The sequence below is a fragment of the Littorina saxatilis genome, linkage group LG2 (assembly GCF_037325665.1).
Source record: "Littorina saxatilis isolate snail1 linkage group LG2, US_GU_Lsax_2.0, whole genome shotgun sequence".
In the NCBI taxonomy this organism is placed as follows: Eukaryota; Metazoa; Mollusca; class Gastropoda; order Littorinimorpha; family Littorinidae; genus Littorina; species Littorina saxatilis.
In genome coordinates this window covers 37307014-37333366 of record NC_090246.1, presented here as the reverse complement: position 1 = coordinate 37333366, position 26353 = coordinate 37307014, and the positions used below count along the sequence as shown (strand labels likewise).

The window sequence follows — 26353 nt, the reverse complement described above, 5'->3', positions numbered from 1 at the left end:
CAACAAACGGCTGCGATTCACACGAACTCGAGTGATGGCTTTTGACTGTTCAGAGGAACAGGCGCTAGGCACAAGCGTCATCTGCTACGAGAAAGACGTTCCGAGTGACACGTTTCTGGGCTTTTCTTTTTTCAAATTTTCAAAACTTCGAATTGTACTGATCTTGTCTTGATGAAAAAAGAATTCTTTTGCGATTTAAGAATGTTTGTGTAACAAGCTGTCAATTTATTATTTAGATTTTAAAAGTTAGGTCTAGCACCAAAACGCCTGATTGTCTGTTCGCATAGTAAACGAAAATAAATTCTTTGAAAATGTCTCACTCTCGACAGAAAGCAGCCAGGATGTCCCCGTTCGGTGAGCGTTCAAATGGAAGTATGCTTGCACTGGATGTAGAGGCTCTGGGAGCTCAGTGATGGTTTACGGGAGGCTTACTGTGCCTTTAACTAGTTTAAGGTACAGTATGTCTTTCACATACAAACTTGCACAATTCACACATACATCTTTACCATTTCAATGGTACTGAAGTAGAGAATGACTGTGTAATGATTTATTTGACAATTTGGTTGGAATCAGTGGAAGTCATTAAAGTATGGATTCGCCTTGAGAGTTGTTGGCCCACTCTTCTTCCTGTTTCTAATGCACCTGCTCCTCTTCGAACCTGAAAACAACCAATAAAAACATGCATTGCTTCATAATACAAATGTAAACAAACATGGGATACTCAAATCTCCCTTTCTATTGAAATGCTAAAACAGAACAAAGCTTATGCCTACCTTTTAGTGATGATTTCCACTAACAAAAATCCTTTAGCTGGGGCTTTGAAATCCACACAAAAATGGAAAATAGGTTTGTGAATTACAGCGACGACATAGCAAACAAACACACACAGCCTCACAGGAAAAGGCCAGCATTACTTAGACAAGAATGCAGGCTGGAGAACTTGTGCTTGGGTCTGTGGCTGTCTAAGAAAATCAAATGCTGACCTGGAAATCCCTGTTTTGTACTTGGAGTATTCTCAAACAAACTTGTATTTTCAGAAAAATTTGCGTACTCCACGCAGCATTTGAACATCCTGGATCCATGATTCACAAACATCCGTCGCACCGTTAATTAAGTTTACCAATACATTTCAGACAAATTCTTCTTTAAATGCTTACTGACAAAAACTGAGATCATGTGTCCAAATACTGGATTGGCTTTGGGATGCGCTTATAAAAAAAAAGTAGATCAGGATTTGTTCTCGTCGTATTTGTTTTCCTCTGACCGTACAATCATGTGTACAAAATACGGCAAAATCGTATGGGTTCTAAAGTCTGCAAATGTCTTCCTGGGAGAAAAATCGGAATGGTGAAAAATACTTTAGTTGACTTTTATTGTTATTATCATAAATTTACTTGTTTGCATAGTAAGAGGTAGGCAGTGATTAATTTTCTGGATGGGTTGATATTAGTAATTATGCAGATTTGTGTAATTTGTGCTCCCTTTTGAATATTGAACCACATCTTTTCCAGCCTGGAAATATACAAAGCGGAGTTAAGGACCATTCCCCTGGGGAGAGGCGAAGAGATCAATGCTGGACCAGTCCAGGTAGCTGTGAAGGCACTATCAAGCTGGAACCCTGGGACAGTAGGGGCGACCACCCCCAACCAGGCGCGTTCACAGGTGGCGGATAGTGAGATGGCCTTCAGATATGGAGGTTAGCTGCGAAATAAGCCAGGCTTGCCAGGACGAATAAGCAGTCGCGGACCAACTGGCGGTGCTTCCAACAGGATGGGGCGGGGTAACAGGTGGCACTGTTACACTCAAGAAATACCCCAGGTCTCCAATGACGGGAGCATCATGCGATCAAGAGCCGCATCTTAAGTTCTAGCCCTGGGGAAGGTCACCTCAGATAAACAAACCAGCCAGCTATGGCCAAATAGCCGGGTAGACTGGACTCGACAGCCCTGTAAAGCCACCAGTCTAGGAGAAGGACCACTCCGATATAAAAACACGCTGAAGCCGGATGAGCTGGGCCATGTATGGCGCATAACGACAGCTCAACGCATCAACGCTCATATGACAGACGACAAGCTGGAACAATAGGACTGAGCAACACAAACACACATGCAGCAACTTACCACAATATTTTCAGTGACTTTCCATGCGTCAGCCGGGTTTGGGTAGTTGGAATAAGCCTGTAGATATGAAGCAAACACCAAAGATGAGTACAGTGGAGTCCGGGTACAACGAATCTCAAGGGAGATACATTTTAGTTTGTTATATCAGCAATTCGCTGTACAGTTTTCAACCCTAAATGGCCTTAAGACAAGTTTTCCCACTCACCTTCAAATGATTGTCCCATCGATCTTTCCTTGGAGAGTACAATATCTGCATGTTTTCAACAGCTTCATAATATAATCCATAGAGAGAGGCATAGTTCAAATGTTCACTTTACTGTCACAATTTTAGAAGTAAAATTTAAAAAGTTGTGTAAAAGCATGTACATGTACATTCTGATCAATCTCCGTGTCCGTCAAAAAAACCTCCGAAAACCCCTGAAAACCCCATCTAGACTAACTAAATCTATCTTCAAAGTGAAGTATTGGACCTGCCTGTGAAAAGTAAGCCTGATTCATGCTACATGCACCCTTATATTTGTGTTGAGAGCCGGATTTTCGACGAAATCGATGCAACAATTTCAGTGCAAGAGAGGTAACTCTTGTTACTCGAAAGCACAAGTATTGATGACGTCATGTGATTAGTGCTTCCGCTCCTTCGTAAATCCTCGCACAAACACGAAAGCCATGAACGGTGAAAGTTGCAAATATAAGTTACGCTGCTGGCACACTTCTCCACTGTACACTCCAATTTGGAGATCATATCCAAGTCACAGACATCGCTGCACTTTGCCTGCAAGTAGTGACGTAGGGTATTGGCAGCAACACGTGCTTCTGTGGCAGTCATAGCTCAGCACACTTATAGCTCAGCAGCTGATTGGAATAGTGATCAAAAACACAGCGGCGGTAGCTGTTCCGTGCACCTCCCGCTGTTTGTTCAGAGTTCACTCATCACGCGATGTGCACTTGTGTTTGTGTATTTTTGTCTTTGGAGACAATTATTGACATCAGTTCGTTGTAGCCTTGTGACTTTTAGAGACAAAACGGCTCTGGGGCGATGAAAACGTGTTTGTTAAAAGAGGGGTTTGTTATGCAAATGAGTTCAAAAGGTTCGATGTAGCCGGAAAGTAACAGTCAAGTAAGAAATAGAAGGCTGTCTGCCGGGAGATCAATGGCAGTTTGTTAAAAGAGGGATTTCTTTATACCCAGGTTCGTTATAGCTGGATTCCACTGTACATGAGCACAAGCTCAATTCCAGCTGACTTTCATTTGATATTTCTAAAACACACCTGGCTCACATTACTCCTAATGCCTTTCTTACTGCTCACTATACAGATACTCTTTAACACTCACAACAATTGCAATTTCTGTCACAACTGCAGAGCAACTTAACTCTTAAATTTTAAAACTGACAGTAATTGCAATTTATTTCTTTAGAGTAGCTTGCATGCAATTGTTTTTAACCTCCAACACGTAATTACGGAAGTATTCAGTAAATGTACCTGTTTCAGTGCAAGTGGCGAGGGAAATTCGGCAGCAATTGCTGCAGCCATGTCAGGGCCCAGATTATGTAACTGCTGCAGTTGCAGCTTCCACACTTTTAGCAGGCCTGCACCCGTTTTGTCTGCCTTGACTCCTGCACCCCCCTCCTCCAAAAAGGAAAATGCTGAGTCAAACCGGTCCTTCCTGAAAGCCGTGAAAGAAAACATATATTTGTAGAGTTTTAAAGAGTGGCATTCACGATCATCAACTCACAAGGGGGAAATAAAGATGGAACAAACATGCTCGCACACACATAGACATACCATCGACACACAAGCAGGACTAACACAGCTGGATACACACTTGTTTGGTTTTTCCATGACAGCCTTTGTGTAGCACTTGACCAGTTCAGCCACTTCCTGAGCGGCGTCTGCCAGTCGACAACAACAACCTGTCTCTAACTGTGTCACCACAATTGCCTGAAAAATACAAGGAAAAGCAATGGCAGAGATTTGGGGGATTTAAATTTGTTTGCTAATTGCTGACTGCCAATGCAAAATGACACCCCTGCATGCATCAAACCCGACGCTCCATTTATGAGGTCCTGCTACCGTTGTGAACACTACAATAAAGGTACACAAAGCATTTCTTAGTACAGTACCTCTTCCACCTGAAATCTTGAAACGGAGGGTCCATCTACATGTTGAACTTTACGTACAGCCTTTGCTTTTTGACCTGTGACCTCTTCCCTGTGTTTACGTTTAGCCTCCAGCTTCTGGTCACTGTAAAAAGATAGCATTCAATGCTCTCACTGTCTTATGTCGTCAGCCCATACAGTGGAACCCCACTTTTAATACAATGTACCCCCAAAAGTATGAAAAATCAGGCCTCAACAGGAAGTCTTTAAAGTTGAGATAAATTAACAGACATTATGAACGGAAATCTGAATAACTGGGGAAAACTAGTGGTTCCATATTCACAAATAAAACAAATCTGCATAATTACTATTATCAATCCATCAGGAAAAGTAATCACTGCCTACCTCTTATTAAACAAACAAGCGAATGATAAAAACATTAACAAAAAACATCACCTGAAGTATTTTTCCAACCCATTGACAGTCGCAGACAGGCGTTTGCCAGAGTAGATGTGCTGCAGGCTTCTGACATATTCAGTCAATGTTTGACCAAATGTCTCCCCTACTGACTGCTGAAAAAAGATAGGAGACACATATATATGTATGCCAGTATAGTTGATTTCACACACACACACACACACACACACACACACACTCTCTCCCATTCAAGTTTTACTCCTGGTTTCAAGATGATGCAACAAAAACAAACAAAAACGTCCTGTTTTTGGAGTTCACGTAAAATGCAATCTTATGAAGTTAGCAAAACTGATGTCTTAATTAATGCGGCACTGGATCCCAACCACATTCTTCAACACTGCCAAGCGCATGATACTCTACGTCATTTAACCTGGCCAGAGGTGCAATGGAATCCCCCTTTTAAGACACCCCTCCCCCCCCCTCTTAAGGGCCTGTTTTTTCTGACTTTTTTTGTTTCATAAGGCCTAAAAAAATAATAGGTGTGGTTACGGTAACCCGACCTACCCTATTTTTAGGGGCCGACCCTATAACTTTTTATTACATTTGTCAAAACAAAAAAAACACAAAAAAAACGAGTGCAGAAAACGCAATGAAAGCGAAATCGCCCGAGTCGCACACTTATTTCCCTGTCAAGTAGGTTTAATTTGTACACATTAGAAAAAAGTTTTAAAAAAAAAAGTGATTGCCTACCCTATTTTTTTTTGGCTATGTTACCGTAACCACACCTATTTTTTTTTTTTGGCCTAACCTCTGAAAATGTACCCCCATTTTAAGACCTGATTTTCTCAGATTTTGGAAGGTCCTGAAAGGGGAGGTTCCACGGAACAGCCAACAGGTGTAGCTTTCAGGTACCGGACGGGCGGGGATGTAGCTCAGTCGGTAGCGCGCTGGATTTGTATCCAGTTGGCCGCTGTCAGCGTGAGTTCGTCCCCACGTTCGGCGAGAGATTTATTTCTCAGCGTCAACTTTGTGTGCAGACTCTCCTCAGTGTCCGAACACCCCCGTGTGTACACGCAAGCACAAGACCAAGTGCGCACGAAAAAAGATCCTGTAATCCATGTCAGAGTTCGGTGGATTATAGAAACACGAAAATACCCAGCATGCTTCCTCCGAAAACGGCGTATGGCTGCCTAAATGGCGGGGTAAAAAACGGTCATACACGTAAAATTCCACTCGTGCAAAAAACACGAGTGTACGGGGGAGTTTCAGCCCACAAACGCAGAAGAAGAAGAAGAAGAAGAAGAAGAAGAAGAAGGTACCGGACACAACCTGGTAAAACATGGACCGCAGAAGAATAAGAGGGCGTCTTACCTGTGCCTGTGAATTTACCATGGCAACAAACTGGTCCACAGGAATGATAGCCAGCACGTCATCCATCTCTTCAATCCTGGCTGCTGCCTGTGAGAAGATCAGTTTCATTTTTGCTGCAGTTGCTCACTGCTGAATTTCAACAATTATGTACAGTGGAACCCCCTGTGTTAGACCTAGAAAAATCTGAGAAAATCAGGTCTTAAAAAAGACGGAGTCTTAAACTGGGGATAAATTTACAGAGTTTATGAACAACAACAAAACAGAAAAAAACAAGGTATTAAAAAGGGAGGAAGTCTACATTTAGGTGGTCTTAACAGGGACATTCCACTGAAGTCACTTGCTCAAGAACTCAAACAGATAAAGAAGAAATGATCCTGAAAGCAAAATTTCATGATTTGTCTTGTTTTACAGTCATACTGTACACACATGCAACTTGTAGACCTGTGGTAAGGTACTGAAGGAAAATCTTAAATTTGGACAGAAGTAATCCACACATTCAAGATGTACACTAATGTACTCCTAAAAAATCCCCTAAAAATAAAGAAGTTTTTTTTAGAAAATTGTCAAAAACTTTGCTGCTATCTGGCAAAGCTGCAGAACTTCTGCGTTGTGGGGTGAAAGTGACACCAAGAAGTACATTTCCGAAACTGTTGCCTTTATTTTGCCAAATTTCCCGAAAAAAATACATGTGTACCACTGCCAGCAACATTCCTGGTGTATCAAATTTGCAGTCCAGTTTAAGACACAAACTACCAGTACTCTACAGCATATTACAATTAGAGCAGTATTAATGCTTACCACTTCAGTAGCATTGAAACTGAGTTGCCATGTCACTGTGCCTGCAATCAGCTGATCACGCGTAGTACACCGCACACCAACGCTCTCACACATCTGTATTACACTCGCGCCGACACCAGGTGTGTTAATAATCTGCGTGTCGACACATGCTTCTAGTACCTACAAAGTATAAATTCATCATTATTACTATTAGTATTACACAATTTACATTGTAAAAACTTGCATAAAACATACAAATGAAAAATGGTAAAACCGAAAATCTATAAACTATAAAAGTATAAAGCCTTTGCCATAATATAATTTACAATCACAATGATCTGCAGGCTCAGTTTTGTTGCTTACCACATACACGTAAAGTGTGTCACTACTGAATTGTACATTTCTTTGGATGTCCTTGAGAATGCCTGACACTTGTTTCGTGAAAGAGTTATCAGTGCACTTGTCGGTGAACAGCCAATCTGATTGGCAGCGGTGTGCAGCTGCCGGATTACTCGTTTGGTGAACACCTCCAAATCCTAGACTCAACGTGAGAGGTCCCCATAAAATGCCATTTCCTTGCATCACCAACTTCACTTGCCAAATCTCACTTTACTTGTCAAATCTCGTCGCTGGGATACTAGCTACATTTGCTACACTATTACAATTGCAGAAGCGATCTAATTCAACCTAAATTGGGTGCTGGTGGTTTTCTCAGATCACGCTTCAACCACAAAAAATAAAGAAGTTTTTTTTTATATCTAGAATTGTTCTGAGAAAAACCTGCAATCCAAATTGCAAAAAGTGATGGCATTTAATGACACTTTAGTTACAATGATTAAACTCTACTTTTAATAACGACAAGAGGCTTTGCCGGAATCAAAGCGTAACGCAACGATTAAATGACCACTTGACCAGCACAACGTGGTATCCCTGCGCTGTCATGCAGCTGTGTAACACACGTTTTAACTCCTGCTGGAGTGCCTTGATCATAGCAACTTACCGTTAGAAGTATATATGTACATGAGTTGTTCTTCAGTACTGGTGACAGAAAGGGGGAAAAGTGGTCAAAATTCAAATCTCTAGTTTTGTTTTTGAAATATTGCTTTTCATAAAGCAGAAATACTGTAGTATCTGTTGTACATAAGAAAAAATCACTGGTTCACATGGTTCCTACATAATCTAACTTTTAAAGCTGGTTCTTGTGTGTCTGTGTGTATGTTCGTATGATGACGATAGGACCCGAAACGGCTGCACGGACTGAGACAGGAATTGCAGAGAATGTTCTTTGCCACTCGAGTCGTGTCATAGGGTACTTTTGGAATAGCAAATTTGAAAGGATTCTTCAAAAAACGGCGGAAAACATTATATACCCTGTGAGCTATCGAGGATCCTCCCCGTCTGGGCTGTCGAAACATGGTCTTGTTAAAAGACGTTTTCAAATGCGGTTAACGGGGAGATACACTCGAAGCACATTTAGCGAAGTTATGTTGCCAAATCATCAAAGATCAACATTTCACTACACGGATCAATGCACACAGTCGAAATAGATGTGACTTTCACACGACCGAAGACTACTTACTAGCAGACTAGCAGACGACAAGATCTAAATATTTAGATCAGTGAGAGCAATCCGTTGAAGAACAGTTACTCCGCTTATTCGTCTTCAGTTAAGCTTATTTCCCCTGCCATAAGTTTCCTTGCAGATCTGCAGTCGCGTAGTGAAATGAACTAGTGTCATCGGAAGATTCTTCTCAGTCCATGATCAAAGCACAGTAAGTTCTATGCTGACAAAAGTCACTTTCGGACAACACGATGATTGACTTAATTTATGAGCCCAAAGGTAACAATATCGACAAGAATGTACGCATTTGACATCAGTGATGTACATTTTTCTAGCAGCCTTTAGGACAATTGTCCTGAAGACTGAAAATCAATAGGACACAGTGTCCTGAGATTGCAATTTCAATAGGACAAAAACACGACTCGTAAAACCGCATTTAAAAAGATTTTTCAGTCTAAATTCTTCCACCCTCCGCGACTGTCATGACTAGATACTCAAAGGATTGAATCACATTTCAAAGTTATTTGAACAGTTGTCGGTTTTTTTTCACTGCCCATCTGTCGACAATGTTTTTCAGGTAGGCATCTGACCGTTCTGCGGGTCCCTCAAGTTTTGCTTTCAGGATCATGTCCTGGGTTTTGACACACAATCGGTTTCTTCGAGCCGTACACACCAAGTTCTGTGCACTGAATCCTCTCTCAACGATTTATTGCTGAGCCAATGAATGCACTCGAGGCACCATATGGGTTCGGTTTTCTTTTTTTCTTCTTGATCCAACTTGAGGATAAATTAATTCAAAGAATCAGATCCCATATGGTGCCTCGTTCACTCAACAAACTGGTCACACGCAGTGCATACTTTCGCTTGGCAAAACCGAAACCAGCTTTCCTCACGCAGTGTTTACTTTCGCTTGGCAAAACCGAAACAAGCTTTCCTCAGTCTTGAAAATTGAACAGTCCGCATGTCCGCTTCATTGTCAAAAACGATCCTACCCTTGACCACTTCTTCTGTAGGTTAATCGGACCTGTGTCCTGCTGGGGTTAAAGCTATAGGTCCTGGGGAAATTGGATCGGTCAGAGACCGGAGACCGACTAAAATGTACATCACTGGACATTAAATGAAACATTCATAGACAGTTTCCAACTCACCAGATCTGCCAAAGAGCCGTCATTTGTGAAAAAAAACGATGATTTTAATCAGACAGGTATCGGAAACAAGTCCTGGTCACCTGCGTTATTCCTTCCGAGGCGACATGACGGCGCCACATTTGTTTGTTTATGGCTGTTTATCGCGAAACAACACAGTTGAAATATGTGTGTAAAATACCACAAATGTGTGGTGAATCAGTTCGTCATCTGCGTTTCGATGGTAATTCAGTCAGATTGGAGTTACTTTGAATCGAAGGCGAGGGTAACCTGCGTTATTTGTGTGACGGCGTGAACAAATTTGATTGCAATATTTTATACAGAAAGTAAATTTCAATGATTCTGGCTCAGACTTGTAGATCTGTTATGCAGTGTTTTGGTAGTGTATCTGCTTTTCTGCTATGAAGCTCATTTGGAGTGATACGCTGATCGAAGTGGGGTACCCTATGTGGGACATCAGCCGTATGCAGATTACGCCTCAGAACACTCTCGCATTTCACAAAGACAACAATAATTTGCAACATTTCAAGAACTGCATCAGTTTTATTAGATACTATTTCAACAAAAACAGCACAAACACGACTATTATCAACAACACAGAACGGGAGGTAAGTCTTCAAATACGCACCAAGTGTGCGTTCCCATTTTTGGACGCCATTTTTGCTAGCATTTTCACAGTAAATCGTAATATTTCCATACCTATTGAATGATTTTGTTATTTTCTTTGATTGTGCCGATTCTCCTATCTCTCTGGCATGTACTGGGTGCTTTGTGACCAGTTTCTCCCCTAGACTGTATTGAAAAAATGCGTCCGTCTGAGCTGACCCCCACTTGTGACCAGTAGCAAAGAACAACTCACATGTAGTCCATCAAGTTCAATCTTAATTATCAAAGTGAAACTCAAGGCTGAAGTGAGTGAGTGAATGCAGCAGTTTTGTAACAGTCTTGTGTCAAAAACGATATTGCGTGTGATGTTTTCCAACAACATTTGCACCCAGGCGCATTCCTTGTATACATGAAAAAACACTTACACAGTTACACTAGGCCTAAAAAAAAAATAGGTGTGGTTACGGTAACCCGACCTACCCTAATTTTAGGGGCCGATCCTATAACTTTTTATTACATTTGTCAAACAAACAAAAAAAACAACAAAAAAAGAGTGCAAAAAACGCAATGAAAGCGAAAGCGCCCGAGTCGCACACTTATTTCCCTGTCAAGTAGGTTTAATTTGTACACATTAGAAAAAAAAGTTGAAAAAAAAAGTGATTGCCTACCTACCTACCCTATTTTTTTGGCTATGTTACCGTAACCACACCTATTTTTTTGTTTGGCCCTATGTGAAGTAAAACAGGAAAATGCACCAACTTTGGGTTGATTTCGACCCCTTCTGCATTACTATTATTTTAATGCTAAAATTAAGTCATACTCACGGATGTCTGCTTCTTTGCTTTATTTGCTGCCATTCTCCTAAAGCTCCCTTCAAACTTCTCAGTCTGGTCTTGCAGCAAAGACAGTGAAATTCTGTGAAAAGATAGGCTGAGATAGAGGGATCTGAGCTGGCATATCATGATATGCGGAAAGTCACCAGCACTGCACAGTCATCAAGACAAGACTGATGTTGATGAATTTACATTTAACATCCTCATAGGCAACAGCGGCCGTATTTATAAAGTTTCATGTTTGTTGACAGTCAAGTTTCCAACTTGCGCGCTCTCCCTGCAGTCCGATTGAGAGTTACTCCCCTTGTTGTGGCTCGCATTTGCTGGACTAAACTTACAAGAAAAATGAATCATTGCTAACCATTTTTTGGGGTCTATTTTAATTATATACACTGTATCGCTCATTCATTACATATTTTCATTACAAGGAGAATTCGACCAAACGAGAGAGTTTCGAGCGAGGTTACGATAAGGCGCAGTTAAAAGATCATTGTGTATTTTACACATTTCATGTAGGTTTTTAGCCAATCAAATCACTTATACTGTATATTTGCGCGAACCTCAATCATGGCCGCGATCTCTATCCACATGCATGTGTGTTGAACTTGTAAGAACTTAAAGAAGGCAGAGATCTGTAGCTGCACTATCCCTGATGAAGGTAATAAATAGCTAGAGTGTCCCACATTTAGACATGATATTTTACCTTGCGTGTGTTACAGTCATTGCACGAAGAATGCGCGGCTGTAAAAACGGCGCAAAGTAGTTGGGTCAGAGCACAGGCGGAAGGTATCGTTCAGGGAGTATCATAACAAGTCGCGTAAGGCGAAAATACAACATTTAGTCAAATAGCTGTCGAACTCACAGAATGAAACTGAACGCAACGCAACGCAGCAAGACCGTATACTCGCAGCATTGTCACGCCACCGCCCGTGGCAAAGGCAGTGCCAGTGGAATTGACAAGAAGAGCGGGGTATTCGATCGTTGCGCTGAGAAGGATAGCACGCTTTTCTGTACCTCTCTTCGTTTTAACTTTCTGAGCGTGTTTTTAATCCAAACATATCATATCTATATGTTTTTGGAATCAGGAACCGACAAGGAATAAGATAAAAGTGTTTTTAAATTGATTTGGAAAATTTTATTTTGATAATAATTTTTATATATTTAATTTTCAGAGCTTGTTTTTAATCCGAATATAACATATTTATATGTTTTTGGAATCAGCAAATGATGGAGAATAAGATAAACGTAAATTTGGATCGTTTTATAAATTTTTATTTTTTTTTACAATTTTCAGATTTTTAATGACCAAACCCATTAATTTATTTTTAAGCCACCAAGCTGAAATGCAATACCGAAGTCCGGGCTTCGTCGAAGATTACTTGACCAAAATTTCAACCAATTTGGTTGAAAAATGAGGGCGTGACAGTGCCGCCTCAACTTTCACGAAAAGCCGGATATGACGTCATCAAAGACATTTATAAAAAAAATGGAAAAAACGTTCGAGGATTTCATACCCAGGAACTCTCATGTCAAATTTCATAAAGATCGGTCCAGTAGTTTAGTCTGAATCGCTCTACACACACACACAGACACACGCACATACACCACGACCCTCGTCTCGATTCCCCCCTCTACGTTAAAATATTTAGTCAAAACTTGACTAAATATAAAAAGACTTATCCTACATCAGGGATGTTGCTACAAATTCATACCTATAGGACAAATGTCCTGAGTTCTTCAGCATCAATAGGACATTTGACCGCTTTCAGAAAGTGTAATAGGACATGAATTTGCGCCAAACAGCTTATAACACATTCCATGGAATTGTTCCAAAGTCATGCGCCCACACACACACACACACACACACCCACGCGCGCTGTAGAACACACACATAATATAGTAAATACATCAACACAGTGTGCGTATAATGTTGTATTTGTTTAGTTTCAAAGAAACCACAAAAAAGAAACCAACATGAACAACTTCAGAGCTCTTACTTTGATTAAACACTGCATGATTTGGATAAAAGTTGACAAACAAAATGATCGGTTTGATCTAATGCTGATCTTTTGCAGGCTTTAGTTTTTTATTCAGCGGCATAATTCAGTGCTTCGTCTCGTATCGAAAACAAAAGCAGACTACAAATTTAGTCAGTTGGAGTTGTCTCCCGTACTCCTGTAGCATGCACTGATCTAAAAAGAATCCACTATTTTTAGATCAGTGCGCTGCACCGAGACGGTTATACCCAAACGGCGCATACCGCAAACGGTTCGGGAATTCCCGACAAAAGAAAAGATCCGCACGCGGCACTGACAACTTCAGTGTCAGCTGAACACGAGAGCGTTCGGTCTTTTAGAAGATTTGTATCTTGAAATGAAAATTAACGAATATCGCGCTGTCCGAAGGAATGGAGTACATATCGGACAATGACCACGCTCAGGCTAAAACGATAGGACATCTGACCGACATGCGGCAATGTGAATCGGACATTTGGGGATTTTCATCGTTATAATATGTCCGATGTCCGACGCCTAACGACATCCCTGCTACATATGCGAGAGAGACACCCGTGAGATAATAATCGTTTAAATCACACGTGTGTATATCATGTAGATTCTAAATGAGGTCATGTCTGGCAGGGACCTGTTTTTCCACTGCTTATGACGCCAGCCAAAGTCACCGAGAAACGTCATTATAGAAACAAAAATTGCGCTCGCTAATTACCATCGATGAATCTTTAGAACTAACACGTCATGCCACACTTTCAGAGTGACGTTTCTTTGCTTTGACGTAATAGATTGCACGAGGGTTTAGAAGAGATGGAGGTTCCAAAACAAGCGTCTTCAATTTAGCTGCCTCAACTGCAAGACATTTTCAGGAAAAATACACGTATACGTACAGTATGTAGGATAAACAGAATACTACATGGCTTGCTGTGTCGTACCAGATTTACACTCGTTGCTTTTTCAAATAGTGAACAGCTTGCTTTCGCTCGCAGTTCAATATTTAAAAAAACAACTTGTGTAAATCTGGAACGACACAGCAAGCCATGTAGTATTCTCTATTTATCTTATGATAGTGTTGGTCCAGTGAACGATACCTTCCGCCTGTGGTCAGAGACCGTAAAGATCACCAATTAAGTGACCTACACTGCAGTTTGTACTTGTAGGGTGACCAAGCATAGATAAAACTAAACTAAAAGGAGGACGAAAACCAAAAGGGAGCGTGGAAAAAGTGGGTGGGGCGGGAAAGTGTGGGTTTAGTTTCAGACATCGATCAAATAACCAATAAGCGCTCTAAATGCATACGACATGCATAATAGAGTGAGCGAGAGTTATATGGAACCAATCTCCTGGCACCTGAGAGAATAACAAGCATTGAAATGAACAGCGACTTTCATCTTCAAGACATCGATGTTATGCCTCTGGACAAAAAATTTTTTTTTTCGGAGTGGCTGGGATCCGACGAGCTGGTGTAACGATGTCATCTTGGCCATGTGGTCATATTACCCCCTCGGCCTCGTTGATCTTGTATAAAATCCACACTGAACACACAAAACCTTCGATAGTACTGATGAGCGACCTTGGGTACCTTACATTCATGGGGGCAAATTTGTCCAACAAATTTTTTTTTATTTAACTTAGAAATTTGATTTATCCTAATATGTTTCTCTTCTCATTCAAGGAATGTAACCACTCGGTACACGTTTTTGAAGAAATCAAATTTTGGGGTGAAATCTATTAAATTTCACCACCAATTTTCTTCACATGCAAGAAACTGACATGCTTTTCGTCCTTAAATAATTTCACTTCTTTAATTTGACCAGGAAACAACATTTCAGTCTCGAGGATATATATCGAGAGGATAATATGACCACGGGGCCAAGATGACATCGTGACACCAGATCCGGAGCCCCCAGGCTTGGGTACCGGCAGTCACCAGTATCTCACAAAATAGACCTTCCTATTTTTTACCCATCAGTCAGCTTGCCTTCTTAGCTCAGTGGTTAATGAAATGCGCTTGAGATCATGAGGTTACCGGTTCGAGTCATTTTTATTTTTTATTTAAAAAGACAATCTGTTTACCTTATTTCCGCCCCCCCCCCCCCCCCCCCCCTCCCTTTACTTTCCTTTGCTCTATTCTTTATTCCATCCAAGCATTTCGGTGATCAAAATGAGTTCGCAACAACAAGGCAGCTTACGAGTCACTCAATCAGTGATTCGGCATTGCCCGGATCACTGAATTTGTCCGCCAACCAAGCAACGTGTGTCACTGGTCCCGAGGCTAGACTGAAGCAGCATTAGTGAAAACAATATGCAGTAAATAAATACTGAACATGGATACAAACAAAAACCAAAAGACATGGTTTATTTATGGCAAAAGATTAACAAAAGATTAATCTGCATCTCGCTGACACCTGCGAACAAACCGCATCTGTCGCTACTGTCAGTCGCTAATCAGTGACCGCGCTGTTGCCGAAATACATGTCTTTCTGAATTCAACACTGATCATTATAAATCTTTCTCCACAGTTCTTTGAATTGAATAGCGATAACAAACTCCTACACAAACACAATAATGATTTACAGGGTGAGCAGCCATGTGAGTGCCGGTTCCTGAGCCTGGGGGCTCGAGCACTTACTCGCCGGTGCTTGAGCCCCCAGGCTCCTGATCCGGCTTGCCGGACCTCCAGCCACGGCCTTTTTTTTTACGAAAGTTTACGGATACACAAAGTCAGAAGTTGCACTTTCCAAGCGTTATAATTTTTAGTCAAGTTTTAGAAATAACACACCAAAACTTCCCAAAAAACATGTAAAACATCCGTTTAGGAACCCTGGATTTTCAGTTTGGGTTGTTTGTTTGTTGTTAGGTGGGATGCTGTGGGGGTTTTTCCTGGGGGGGGGGGGGGGGGTGGAGGAGTTATTGGATTATGTTGTTTGTTTGGTATTTTAAGGAAGTGGGTATCCCTTTTCAATCCAGCTCATATATAATAAATATGCTGTTGTCTGCAACTGCTTCTTCTGTGTGTGTGTGTGTGCGTGCGTGTCTCTCTCTCTCTCTCTCTCTCTCTCTCTCTCTCTCTCTCTCTCTCTCTCTCTCTCTCTGTCAAAATGTCATTGGAATAAACTTGCATACACCAGTGAGCACTGAGACTTGGTTAAAAGAAAAGGATCAATGAATTTGGTTTATTTTAATGATTTTCATAGCCATTTTGTTTGGACTGCAAAGTTAATTAATGTAAAGTTCGTTTTCTCTTATGATGTTTGTTTATTGTATGACAGATGTATGCTGACTATGCAAAGAGGGGGCATCAGGCAGAAGCACAAAGCAAGGATGGGATGACAGACAGGAAACATATTGCATTATCTAAGGGAGTTTACTGGTTAGTGACAAGTCTTTTATGACTATTTTCTTATTCTCAAGTTTAAATATAGTCACTGAAATGCATGTATTGATCACTCAATCTCAAAGGCAGAGCCAGAGTCTTGAATGCTTGTCTTTATTAATTTTCATTATGCACCCAAGTCTTTTTATCAGAATGTTATTAAAACATTTGAAAAAAAAGAAGACAAACTTTACTTACCTTTTTTTTGTAATGTGTATTCTTCATTACTTGTATGTATCAACTTGTAGTTGCACAAGAAGTTAACAAGTTTAGCTAAGGCCAAAAAAAATAATAGGTGTGGTTACGGTAACATAGCCAAAATAAAATAGGGTAGGAAGGTAAGCAATCACTCTTTTTTTTTTTTACTTTTTTTTCTAGTGTGTACAAATTAAACCTACTTGACAGGGAAATAAGTGTGCGACTCGGGCGCTTTCGCTTTCATTGCGTTTTCTGCACTCGTTTACTTGGTTTTTTTTGGTATTTATTTGACAAATACAGTTATAGGGTCGGCCCCAAAAAATAGGGTAGGTCGGGTTACCGTAACCACACCTATTTTTTTTTTTAGGCCTAAGTCAAGAAAGACTCTTTTAAAGTTGCTGGTGAGGGTGGGTTGAGTCACACATACTGACATAGTCTTAGAAACTCTGGAAGCAAACCGATTTCAGCATGATCAATTTCAGCATATCAATTTAAGGAAAAAATCAGAACAACCTTTCAGACAAAAACAACCTTATGGAAAATGCTGTAACAAGAACATTCATAGTTCGCATACTTTTGTTGGACAGATTTTCTTATTACAAGTGATATTAAAAAGATACTTATCATCATCTGAATTAAAATGAGACACTTTGGTGGTGGTATATTTAAAATTAATTCAAGCAAAAGTAAAGTGTTTTTTACTACATGTTGTTATCTTTTTTTTCTATAGATTTTTTAACATTGCTTTTGCTGAAATCCATTTCCTTCTAAATTGTCATAGCAGAGAGGGGTAGCATGATTGATGTTATTTGAAAGGTAACTAAGGTAAATTAAAATAACAAAAACACTACAGAATATGCAACACTTTTTTTATTCACCATGATTCAACATCATTATTTTTCACTGAAATTTCTTTGGTTCCAGATGTCCATAGTGAAGAGGAGAATGGACTTGGCCCAAGCCCGCCGTTTGCTGTTCAACCTCCAGACACAAGATGCATCACATACCACCAGGACGTGGTGATCTGAAATGAAGAAACTGGTTTGGTTTATTCTCTAGAACAGTCTTAGCCAAAAGCCATGGAGAAAAAGAACATCATGTTCAAGTCTTGTGATTACATGGCAAATGATTTATATAGGCTTGGTGGTCTGGCTGCAGCTTCCCATGATTTGCAGTCTCTTGTTGCTGAGGCAGTAGGGAAAAACAGATGGGGCTACGTTACAGAACTAGGGAAGCATACCTGCAGTGTTGAACACAGAGACATCATCCTTGCAGAAATCTTTGCACACAGACAGTGGCAAAGCGGGTGGCAGAGTGTACTTCAGCTTGTCAAGTGCGGGGTGAGCTGTGGGCTGAGGGGTGAGGCTTTCATCAAAGCTGTAGAAGAAAGCCAGTGGCAATGTGTGCAGACAAGTATGAGGCTGGGAGTCCCCCGAGAGAACAGAAACACGGCAATCTGGACAGTTAGTAGTCAGTGTCAGGAGGACATTGCCGCTGAGCTCATAAACCTTGGGGTTGGTCAGTCAGATAAGGAGGGTGCACTTGGCAAAGCTACAGTGTCAGGTCGGGTGATTTTTTTGGTTAATCTGGTGAAGAGGTGTTGTGATGCAGAGATGACAGACTTTGTTCTCAGGGAGGCAGTGAAGCAGGAACAATGGCAGCTGGTGGGCGAACTGTGCAAGATGGATCTTAGCATGTTGCAGCTGGAGTATGTGTGTGAGGAGGCCTTTTCCCACCTGCAGTGGGACCTGGGTCTTCATCTCCTGAAGAACTCTGTCAGTCCCAGTGCCTACTTAGTAAATGAGGTTTTCCGGGCCGGCAAAGAACATGATTTTCTCGATCTCTCTGCCCCTGGTGCACTGGGCAAAGAACTGAGAGGTCTGATGCTTTTGTCTGCAGTGAAATACGGGCAGGATAACACATTCTTGAAGATCATGGAACAGCAGGGCATAAGCGACCTGGAGATTGTAGAAGCTATCAAAGTGGCAGTAGGCTGTCGAGATGAAAACATTTTTCTGCAACTGGTATTCCTGAGCAAGCACAGTTTGCAACTGTTTAAACAGTTCTGCAATAAGCATCCTTGGAAAGTTGAGGGAGAGGATAGTGACGTTGAGTTCATGTGTAATACTTTATTTGAAAATGACAATGATGAGTTGGCTTTGTATGCTGCGGTGGTGAATGGTCTCTGGTCTGAAGTTCCTTACGTCATTTGCAGTGATGCTGTTTCAAGGAGAATGCGCCTGTTTGCTTTGAAAAGGGTCTGTGCAGGCGACAGTAAAGCCTTCTCAAAGGTTGCAGATCAACTGCTTGGTCAGTCCCAGTCCAATCACCGCCAGCTGTTTCTCCTAGCTGTTCGAAATGAACGTTTCTCACTGGCTGTTAATCTGTATGGTGAAGGTGTTGGAGTTGGGGATGTCAAGTTTGCTGTCAGGATGATCCTAGCGGCAGCTCATTGGGATGTGAAGCTAGTTCGGCTGACAGAAGAAGATGACCATCTTCAGAAAGGTGAGGCAGTGATTACAGATCTGTGCAAAAAAATGAATGCTCAGGACGGCATCAAGATCTTAAAATACGCCGTTGTCCACGCAATGAAGGATGCTTTTGAATACAAGTCTTTCATGCATGTCAACAACTTCTGTTACTTGCTGATGCACTGTCAAAAGAACAGAGATGATGAACTAACCTTTGATTTCTTTCACAGGGTGTTCAGCTACTGTATGAAAAGATCTGTGATTCATGACATGTCTGATCCCTTCGTCATTGCATGCTTTGCACTTGTGACAAAAGTGAATTACTGGTCAGAAGAAAAAGAAGACCATGTCAAAATTGGACAAATGTTTGCAACAGTTCGAAAGGCATTTCGTTTAGCTGCCAAGCACGGGAAGGGTGAATTCATCTTGAGGGTTTACAAGTACTGTAAGAACGACTTGTGTTCTGACTTCTTCGATGTTGCTGTTGAGGAACTGGTGAAAAGTGAAAGCTGGCAGACACTGGAAGAACTCATCAACGAAAGCTTTCAAGGATATGTTGCCTTGGACAACTCAAAACAAGTGTTGTTTTGGTACATGAATCACTGTATCGGCAACAACAAGATTTGGCTGCAATGTGCACCTATCCTTGATGGTTGGCTGGACAAGATTCATACTGCACGCAAGGACACAGTCTATTACAGGAATGACAAGGAGATTTTGCCAGTGGCTCAGGAGAAGGTAGAGCTAAATGGCCCCGTTTCATATTTTGCTGATTGGTGTGCGCGTCATTCTTGTTTCAAATTGACAATTCTCCTCTGTCTGCTGGGGAGAAAATTTGCACGTTTGAGAAGTGTCCTGCAAAAGGATGATGTCTGTACATCTTTTTCAAACACGCTTTTGAATGAGCTATTATACATCTCTGAGAGGGAGAAGGACTGGGCCACTGTGGTTTCTGTCTTGAAGATCATGAAAGAGAAGGACCTGGATGAGTATAGTAGAATTCATGTCAAGTCTGTGCTTTTGCTGTGCGAGAAGAAGAGAGTGTATCTCTGGGCTGCTGAGATAGCCTTTCGATTGAAGGAGTGGGCCATATTGAAACGAGTCCTAGCCAAGTGGCAGGACCAGAGCGTCTTTGACAATACTGTAAGAAGGGCTGCCAGGCAAGGTGGCTGGAAGTTGGTAGAGGATCTGCTACCACAGAGTTCTCAAGATCCTGCTTTGCTGGCTGATGTCTTGGAAAGTGCGATGGGTGGGTTCCTTGGGTCCGACAAGATGGCAAAGGTTCTGATGAAACAGGTGAATCCTTTGTTGAAATCAGGAAAGTCACTTCTGTCTAAGGCACTATCCAGGTTTGAACCCAAACCAACAAAAGGTAATCTTGACATTCTGCACTGTTGTGTGGAGGCTGGATTGTTCACTGCAGAACTTCACCTGCAGTGTTGGGATCATTCCTCATGCTTCTGCATTCTACTTCAAGTGTTATTGTTCCAAACAAATATATTATGCCTGAAGCTTCTTCATCGCTCTGGAACCTTCTCCCACAAGACTCTCTACACCATGCAGAACTCCAGCAGGTTTAGTCCTATTCATGCCGTCCAAGAAACTTTCGACTACATGGACTTTGCAACATCTGCTCCTCTGAGCCTGCAAGATCTGTGTCGCAAAACTGTGTCGCAATGTATCTCCTGCCACCCTGGGCGTGAGGAGAGAATCCAGGCTCTACCTGTACCCCAGCCTGTCAAAGACTTTTTACGGTTCTCTGATCTCATCCAGGTGAGTCTTGAGGACTATGAGCACATAGAGGCTCTGTTGAAGAATGTGCCGCCGGAATCACCGTAGACCAAGCCTTGGGTCAGTGTGAATTGTAGGACAAAGATTCTGTAGACTACTTAGTTTACACAGTGCAATAATTGATTGTGCATGAGAACATGACTTTGTACAATATATGTGATGTTGATCAAGGGTCTGATTCCTGTCTAAACAAAGGAATATCTGGGGAGCTGCTGATTAGAGTGTGTTTAGAAATTAAGAAAAAGCTATCAAGCTTTTTGTTTTGTTTTCTTTTACTGTGAGAGATGCAGATTCCATCAGTGTAGTGATTTCATTACAACTCATGATACTAGGATTTACAGTGGCTTCCACTTAAGTCTTCTTCAGTTCATTGCTGTACTTGTTTGTTTTAGAGTTGTACAATGCAGATTTTCACTTTCAAATAAGCCATCAATTTAAGTTAACAAAACATCACATTGTTTTAGAGTTTACTTTGTGCTAGTTTCTTGTTCTATTGTGTGAAGTTCTAAACAAAAGCTGTCATTAACTGGCGTCTCTGTAATTTTTTCTGTGTATGATATATTATATGTGATTGTATTTTAGGGATTTTTTGCTTGCTAGTATGAGTTGTTATTACTACTTGTCAGCTTTGAAAAAGTCTGTGGTTTCATTTTGAGAATGTTTTTATATTTGTGGCTATACATGTGTTTTGAAAATACTGTATGTACTTCACAACCTTATCGGGTCCTCATTCACTAGTGTGTGCATTTTAACCTAACATTATCATGCTGTTAATGATGTCAGTATTCTGAGGTACAGTCCTTCAAGCATACCGGATCATGTTCACAGTCACAAATCTGTCTATGCTTTGAGATCCTTGGCTATGTGTCTGGATTTCTTTTGCTTTTACTTATGAACATCAACCGGTGACTTAGACACATATAAAAACACAATGGCTGGGCTGCGTTCTGTGTAGGGTGGACAGTTTTTGCTGATTGAATTTAGTAGGTTGCAGCGGTGCCTCTAACGATGATATTAATACATTGCACAACCACAACATCCCACTCTCCAAAGCAAGCAGTCGAGCTGTGAATTTCTGGAATGTGGTTATGCTGAAAGATGCTCCTGTCCAGTGTAAAGGTCTGAACAGATTGGTGGTCGTGAACATGGTTGCTTGCACTACAGTTACACCAGAAGGAATGTTATGTACCTTTATCTCTACAAGATTAGTGACACTAGGAAGTGACATTTAGTATGATGATTTAACAGATGTCTTGATTTCTTCGCCTCTTGGTCTTTGCTTTAGTTATAGCTCTTTTTTCTTTTTTTACATTTAGTCAAGTTTTGACTAAATGTTTTAACATAGAGGGGGGAATCGAGACGAGGGTGGTGGTATGTGTGTGTGTGTGTGGGCATCGATTCCCAGAAAACTACTGGACTGATCTTCATGAAACTACATGAGAGTTCCTGGTTATGATATCCCCACCCTTTTTTTGTGGATAAATGTCTTAGATGACGTCATTTCCAGTTTTTATTACATTTAGTCAAGTTATGACTAAATGTTTTAACATAGAGGGGGGAATCGAGACGAGGGTCGTGGTGTATGTGTGTGTGTGTGCGTGTGTGTGTGTAGAGCGATTCAGACTAAACTACTGGACCGATCTTTATGAAATTTGACATGAGAGTTCCTGGGTATGAAATCCCCGAACGTTTTTTTCATTTTTTTGATAAATGTCTTTGATGACGTCATATCCGGCTTTTCGTGAAAGTTGAGGCGGCACTGTCACGCCCTCATTTTTCAACCAAATTGGTTCAAATTTTGGTCAAGTAATCTTCGACGAAGCCCGGGGTTCGGTATTGCATTTCAGCTTGGTGGCTTAAAAATTAATTAATGACTTTGGTCATTAAAAATCGGAAAATTGTAAAAAAAAATAAAAATTTATAAAACGATCCAAATTTACGTTTATCTTATTCTCCATCATTTGCTGATTCCAAAAACATATAAATATGTTATATTCGGATTAAAAACAAGCTCTGAAAATTAAATATATAAAAATTATTATCAAAATTAAATTGTCCAAATCAATTTAAAAACACTTTCATCTTATTCCTTGTTGGTTCCTGATTCCAAAAACATATAGATATGATATGTTTGGATTAAAAACACGCTCAGAAAGTTAAAACAAAGAGAGGTACAGAAAAGCGTGCTATTCTTCTTAGCGCAACTACTACCCCGCTCTTCTTGTCAATTTCACTGCCTTTGCCATGAGCGGTGGCCTGACGATGCTACGAGTAAAATGGCATTGCGTTCAGTTTCATTCTGTGAGTTCGACAGCTACTTGACTAAATATTGTATTTTCGCCTTACGCGACTTGTTTTTCGTTGTTTTTACATTTAGTCAAGTTTTGACTAAATGTTTTAACATAGAGGGGGGAATCGAGACGAGGGTGGTGGTATGTGTGTGTGTGTGTGGGCATCGATTCCGAGAAAACTACTGGACTGATCTTCATGAAACTTTACATGAGAGTTCCTGGTTATGATATCCCCACCCTTTTTTTGTGGATAAATGTCTTAGATGACGTCATTTCCAGTTTTTATTACATTTAGTCAAGTTATGACTAAATGTTTTAACATAGAGGGGGGAATCGAGACGAGGGTCGTGGTGTATGTGTGTGTGTGTGCGTGTGTGTGTGTAGAGCGATTCAGAGTAAACTGCTGGACCAATCTTTATGAAATTTTACATGAGAGTTCCTGACATCCCCGGACGTTTTTTTCTTTTTTTCGATAAATGTCTTTGATGACGTCATATCCGGCTTTTTGTAAAAGTTGAGGCGGCACTGTCACACCCTCATTTTTCAATCAAATTGATTGAAATTTTGGCCAAGCAATCTTTGACGAAGGCCGGACTTCGGTATTGCATTTCAGCTTGGTGGCTTAAAAATTAATTAATGACTTTGGTCATTAAAAATCTGAAAATTGTAAAAAAAAAAAATTATTTATAAAACGATCTAAATTTACGTTCATCTTATTCTTCATCATTTCCTGATTCCAAAAACATATAAATATGTTATATTTGGATTAAAAACAAGCTCTGAAAATTAAAAATATAAAAATTATGATCAAATTTTTTTTTCGAAATCAATTTAAAAACACTTTCATCTTATTCCTTGTCGGTTCCTGATTCCAAAAACATATAGATATGATATGTTTGGATTAAAAACACGCTCAGAAAGTTAAAACGAAGAGGGGTGCAGTAAAGCGTGCTATGAAGCACAGCGCAATTACCGCTACCGCGCCAAACAGGCTCGTCACTTTCACTGCCTTTTGCACTAGCGGCGGACTACGTTCAGTTTCATTCTGTGAGTTCCACAGCTTGACTAAATATAGTAATTTCGCCTTATGCGACTTGTTGATAGTCCAGGCCCTCATTTCTGAACCAAATGAACTGAAAATTTGGTCAATCCATCTTCGACGAAGGCCGTACTTTGGGATTGCATTGGAAGCTTACAAATTAGTTAATAAGTTTCTCAAGTTGTCATTAAAATCGAATTCTCACTGACAAATTAAAAAATGATTGCATAGTATTCCTCGTCTTCTCCTGAATTCAAAAATATATAGTTATGTCATGATAACTCTAAAATTATTCTCAGAATGAAATAACATAAAATCAGAAAGTACTACGGTCGCATGTTTCGCGGAGACGAGCGTGACCCGTTTCGGGCTTTGGTTATGTTTAGCCGAGACTATCTAAATATGTAGTCTCAGCGATGACTGGGTTGAGGTATTTAGTTTCATACCGATTGACTAAATGTTTTTATATATCGTTTCACGCGACTTTTTGCTTTTGTTTTTTGTGGCCAGTGGCACTGTTGTTGGATTGATAAGACCGAGATGTACATAATGCTGAAATCAGTTGTGCGTTTTTAAAAAAAGAAATTACAGTAAAACCTGCGAGCAAAGGACACCCTTGGGGAACCTTGCCACTGTCCTTTGTACAAAGGTGTCCTTTCTTTTGAATATGAATGCGCAGACATTTTTTGGGAAGAAAAAACCCAGCCAAATAGTTTTATTCTAAACTGTGCATTACATGTAGTCATACAGAAAGTGACAAAGAAAACAAGTTCAACATGCAACATGTACATGTACAAAACCAGAATCAGTCTGGTTTGGTTCAGACGCACATCTTCAGAATGCTACTCAAGTTCATGACAGCTGTCAGCATTTCAGGGTGAACGGAGAACGAGAGAGAGAGAGAGAGAGAGAGAGAGAGAGAGAGAGAGAGAGAGAGAGAGAGAGAGAGAGAGAGAGAGAGAGAGAGAGAGAGAGAGAGAACGACTGAGCGAGAGAAAGAGAGAGAGAGAGAACGAGCGATAGCGAGAACGAGCGAGAGAGAGAGAGAGAACGACTAAGCGAGAGAGAGAGAGAGAGAGAACGACTGAGCGAGAGAGAGAGAAAGAGATGCAATCGGTTTCTTATCTGAAGCCATTCACGGGAATATTCTTTGATCGAGCTCTCGAAAACCACTCGAAGAGTTCGCCGTTCAATTTCTTTATCACATCGACTCTTTCTTCTAAAGTCAGAAATTTCCGTTTTGACATGATGAGACCGCGATCGACGAAGGATGAGACGAAGATGCATCACAGTACAGAAAGTAGAAACCCTAACTTGTTTTTGTTTGTGAGTTGAGTTCAATTCACGGCATCGACCAATGAGCGTGCACCATACAAAAAATCAATCTTTCAAGTGCTGTCGTTGGCTTACAAAATAAGCTTCTCGCGCGTTCACATCGCCAGCGAGATTGTATTTGCAGAACCAAGATGGCGGACCGTTGTTGACAGGTAACGAACCAAATCGGGACCAAAAGAGAGTGTCCGCGTCCGCGCCTTTGAGGTGTCCGCTCTTTTAAGGTGTTTTTGAGTGTAAAATACATCCGTCCTCACTTGAAGTGTCCGTTATGCAAAGGTGTCCGCCGAATTAAGGGTCCGCTGGATGCAGGTTTTACTGTATAACTTTCATTAAACATGTACCCAAAGTACCCTGTAAACATAATTTTTGACTGATTATCTGTTGTTAAATTGCTTTTGGAAAACGCACTATAGTCGGAGAAAAGTGATCTTGACACTCTGTACTATTGCATGGCCCGGATGAGAAACCCCGAATTCCGAAAATGTGAAAATGGTTTCGATAATTATTATGAAATGAAAGCGGGTGAAAACATTTAAGGATGTGTTAATTTTATCATGTTTATTTTAATTGTGTCTTCTTCTTCTGCGTTCCCAGGTTTTAATTGTTTGTTTTTGTTTTGTTTTGCATTTCCTTAAATTCAGTGGATCTAAATTGTGTCAAAACCTTTTAAACCCTTTAAATTTCCGAGGACTTTACACTTACAGGGACAGTGCTCCTTTACCCTGCAAGGGACCTAACCGTTCCCTGGACACAATCTCCCCCCCCCCCCCCTCCCCCCATTTTCCCAACTTTCATCCCAGCTGTTGTTTGGAGAATGCGTTGCCTGTTTGTAAGTCAGTCAATCGACATGTATAGTGTTTTTAGTTTGAAAGTATCTATAGTACATTTTTTTGTGACCTGTTGAAATCAAATAAA

General features: G+C 40.7%; 2 protein-coding genes across 6 annotated transcripts; one reads left to right on the top strand and one right to left on the bottom strand.

The window, feature by feature from the left end:
• Positions 1-532: 532 nt before the first annotated feature.
• LOC138958906 (crossover junction endonuclease EME1-like) lies at positions 533-11226 on the bottom strand. 5 transcript variants are annotated; one of them, XM_070330236.1, is made up of 9 exons: positions 10920-11226; positions 6805-6963; positions 6007-6093; positions 4675-4787; positions 4243-4363; positions 3945-4060; positions 3602-3785; positions 2121-2177; positions 533-658 (listed from the first exon to the last, which is right to left on the bottom strand). In XM_070330236.1, exons 1-9 carry the CDS (start codon positions 11055-11057, stop codon positions 548-550), a joined length of 1086 nt encoding a protein of 361 aa, XP_070186337.1. In that variant the 5' UTR covers positions 11058-11226; the 3' UTR covers positions 533-547. The 5 variants fall into 5 exon arrangements, with proteins under 5 accessions (XP_070186337.1, XP_070186336.1, XP_070186339.1 ...); XM_070330235.1 differs by having other exon boundaries at positions 4675-4790; positions 10920-11225; XM_070330238.1 differs by lacking the exon at positions 10920-11226 and adding an exon at positions 8856-9459 and having other exon boundaries at positions 4675-4790.
• A 37-nt stretch (positions 11227-11263) lies between these two features.
• LOC138958905 (uncharacterized) lies at positions 11264-24687 on the top strand. The gene is made up of 3 exons (XM_070330234.1): positions 11264-11586; positions 16210-16310; positions 17436-24687. Exon 3 carries the CDS (start codon positions 17591-17593, stop codon positions 20819-20821), a length of 3231 nt encoding a protein of 1076 aa, XP_070186335.1. The 5' UTR covers positions 11264-11586; positions 16210-16310; positions 17436-17590; the 3' UTR covers positions 20822-24687.
• The last annotated feature ends 1666 nt before the right edge of the window (positions 24688-26353 follow it).

Coding starts and splice junctions, on each gene's coding strand:
- LOC138958906 (XM_070330235.1), bottom strand. CDS start 11,057: ATGATATGCCAGCTCAGATCCCTCTATCTCAGCCTATCTTTTCACAGA. Junction 6,094..6,804: donor GTTTCAATGCTACTGAAGTG/GTAAGCATTAAT, acceptor ATCTTCTCACAG/GCAGCAGCCAGGATTGAAGA. Junction 4,061..4,242: donor CAAGATTTCAGGTGGAAGAG/GTACTGTACTAA, acceptor TGTATTTTTCAG/GCAATTGTGGTGACACAGTT.
- LOC138958905 (XM_070330234.1), top strand. CDS start 17,591: ATGGAGAAAAAGAACATCATGTTCAAGTCTTGTGATTACATGGCAAAT.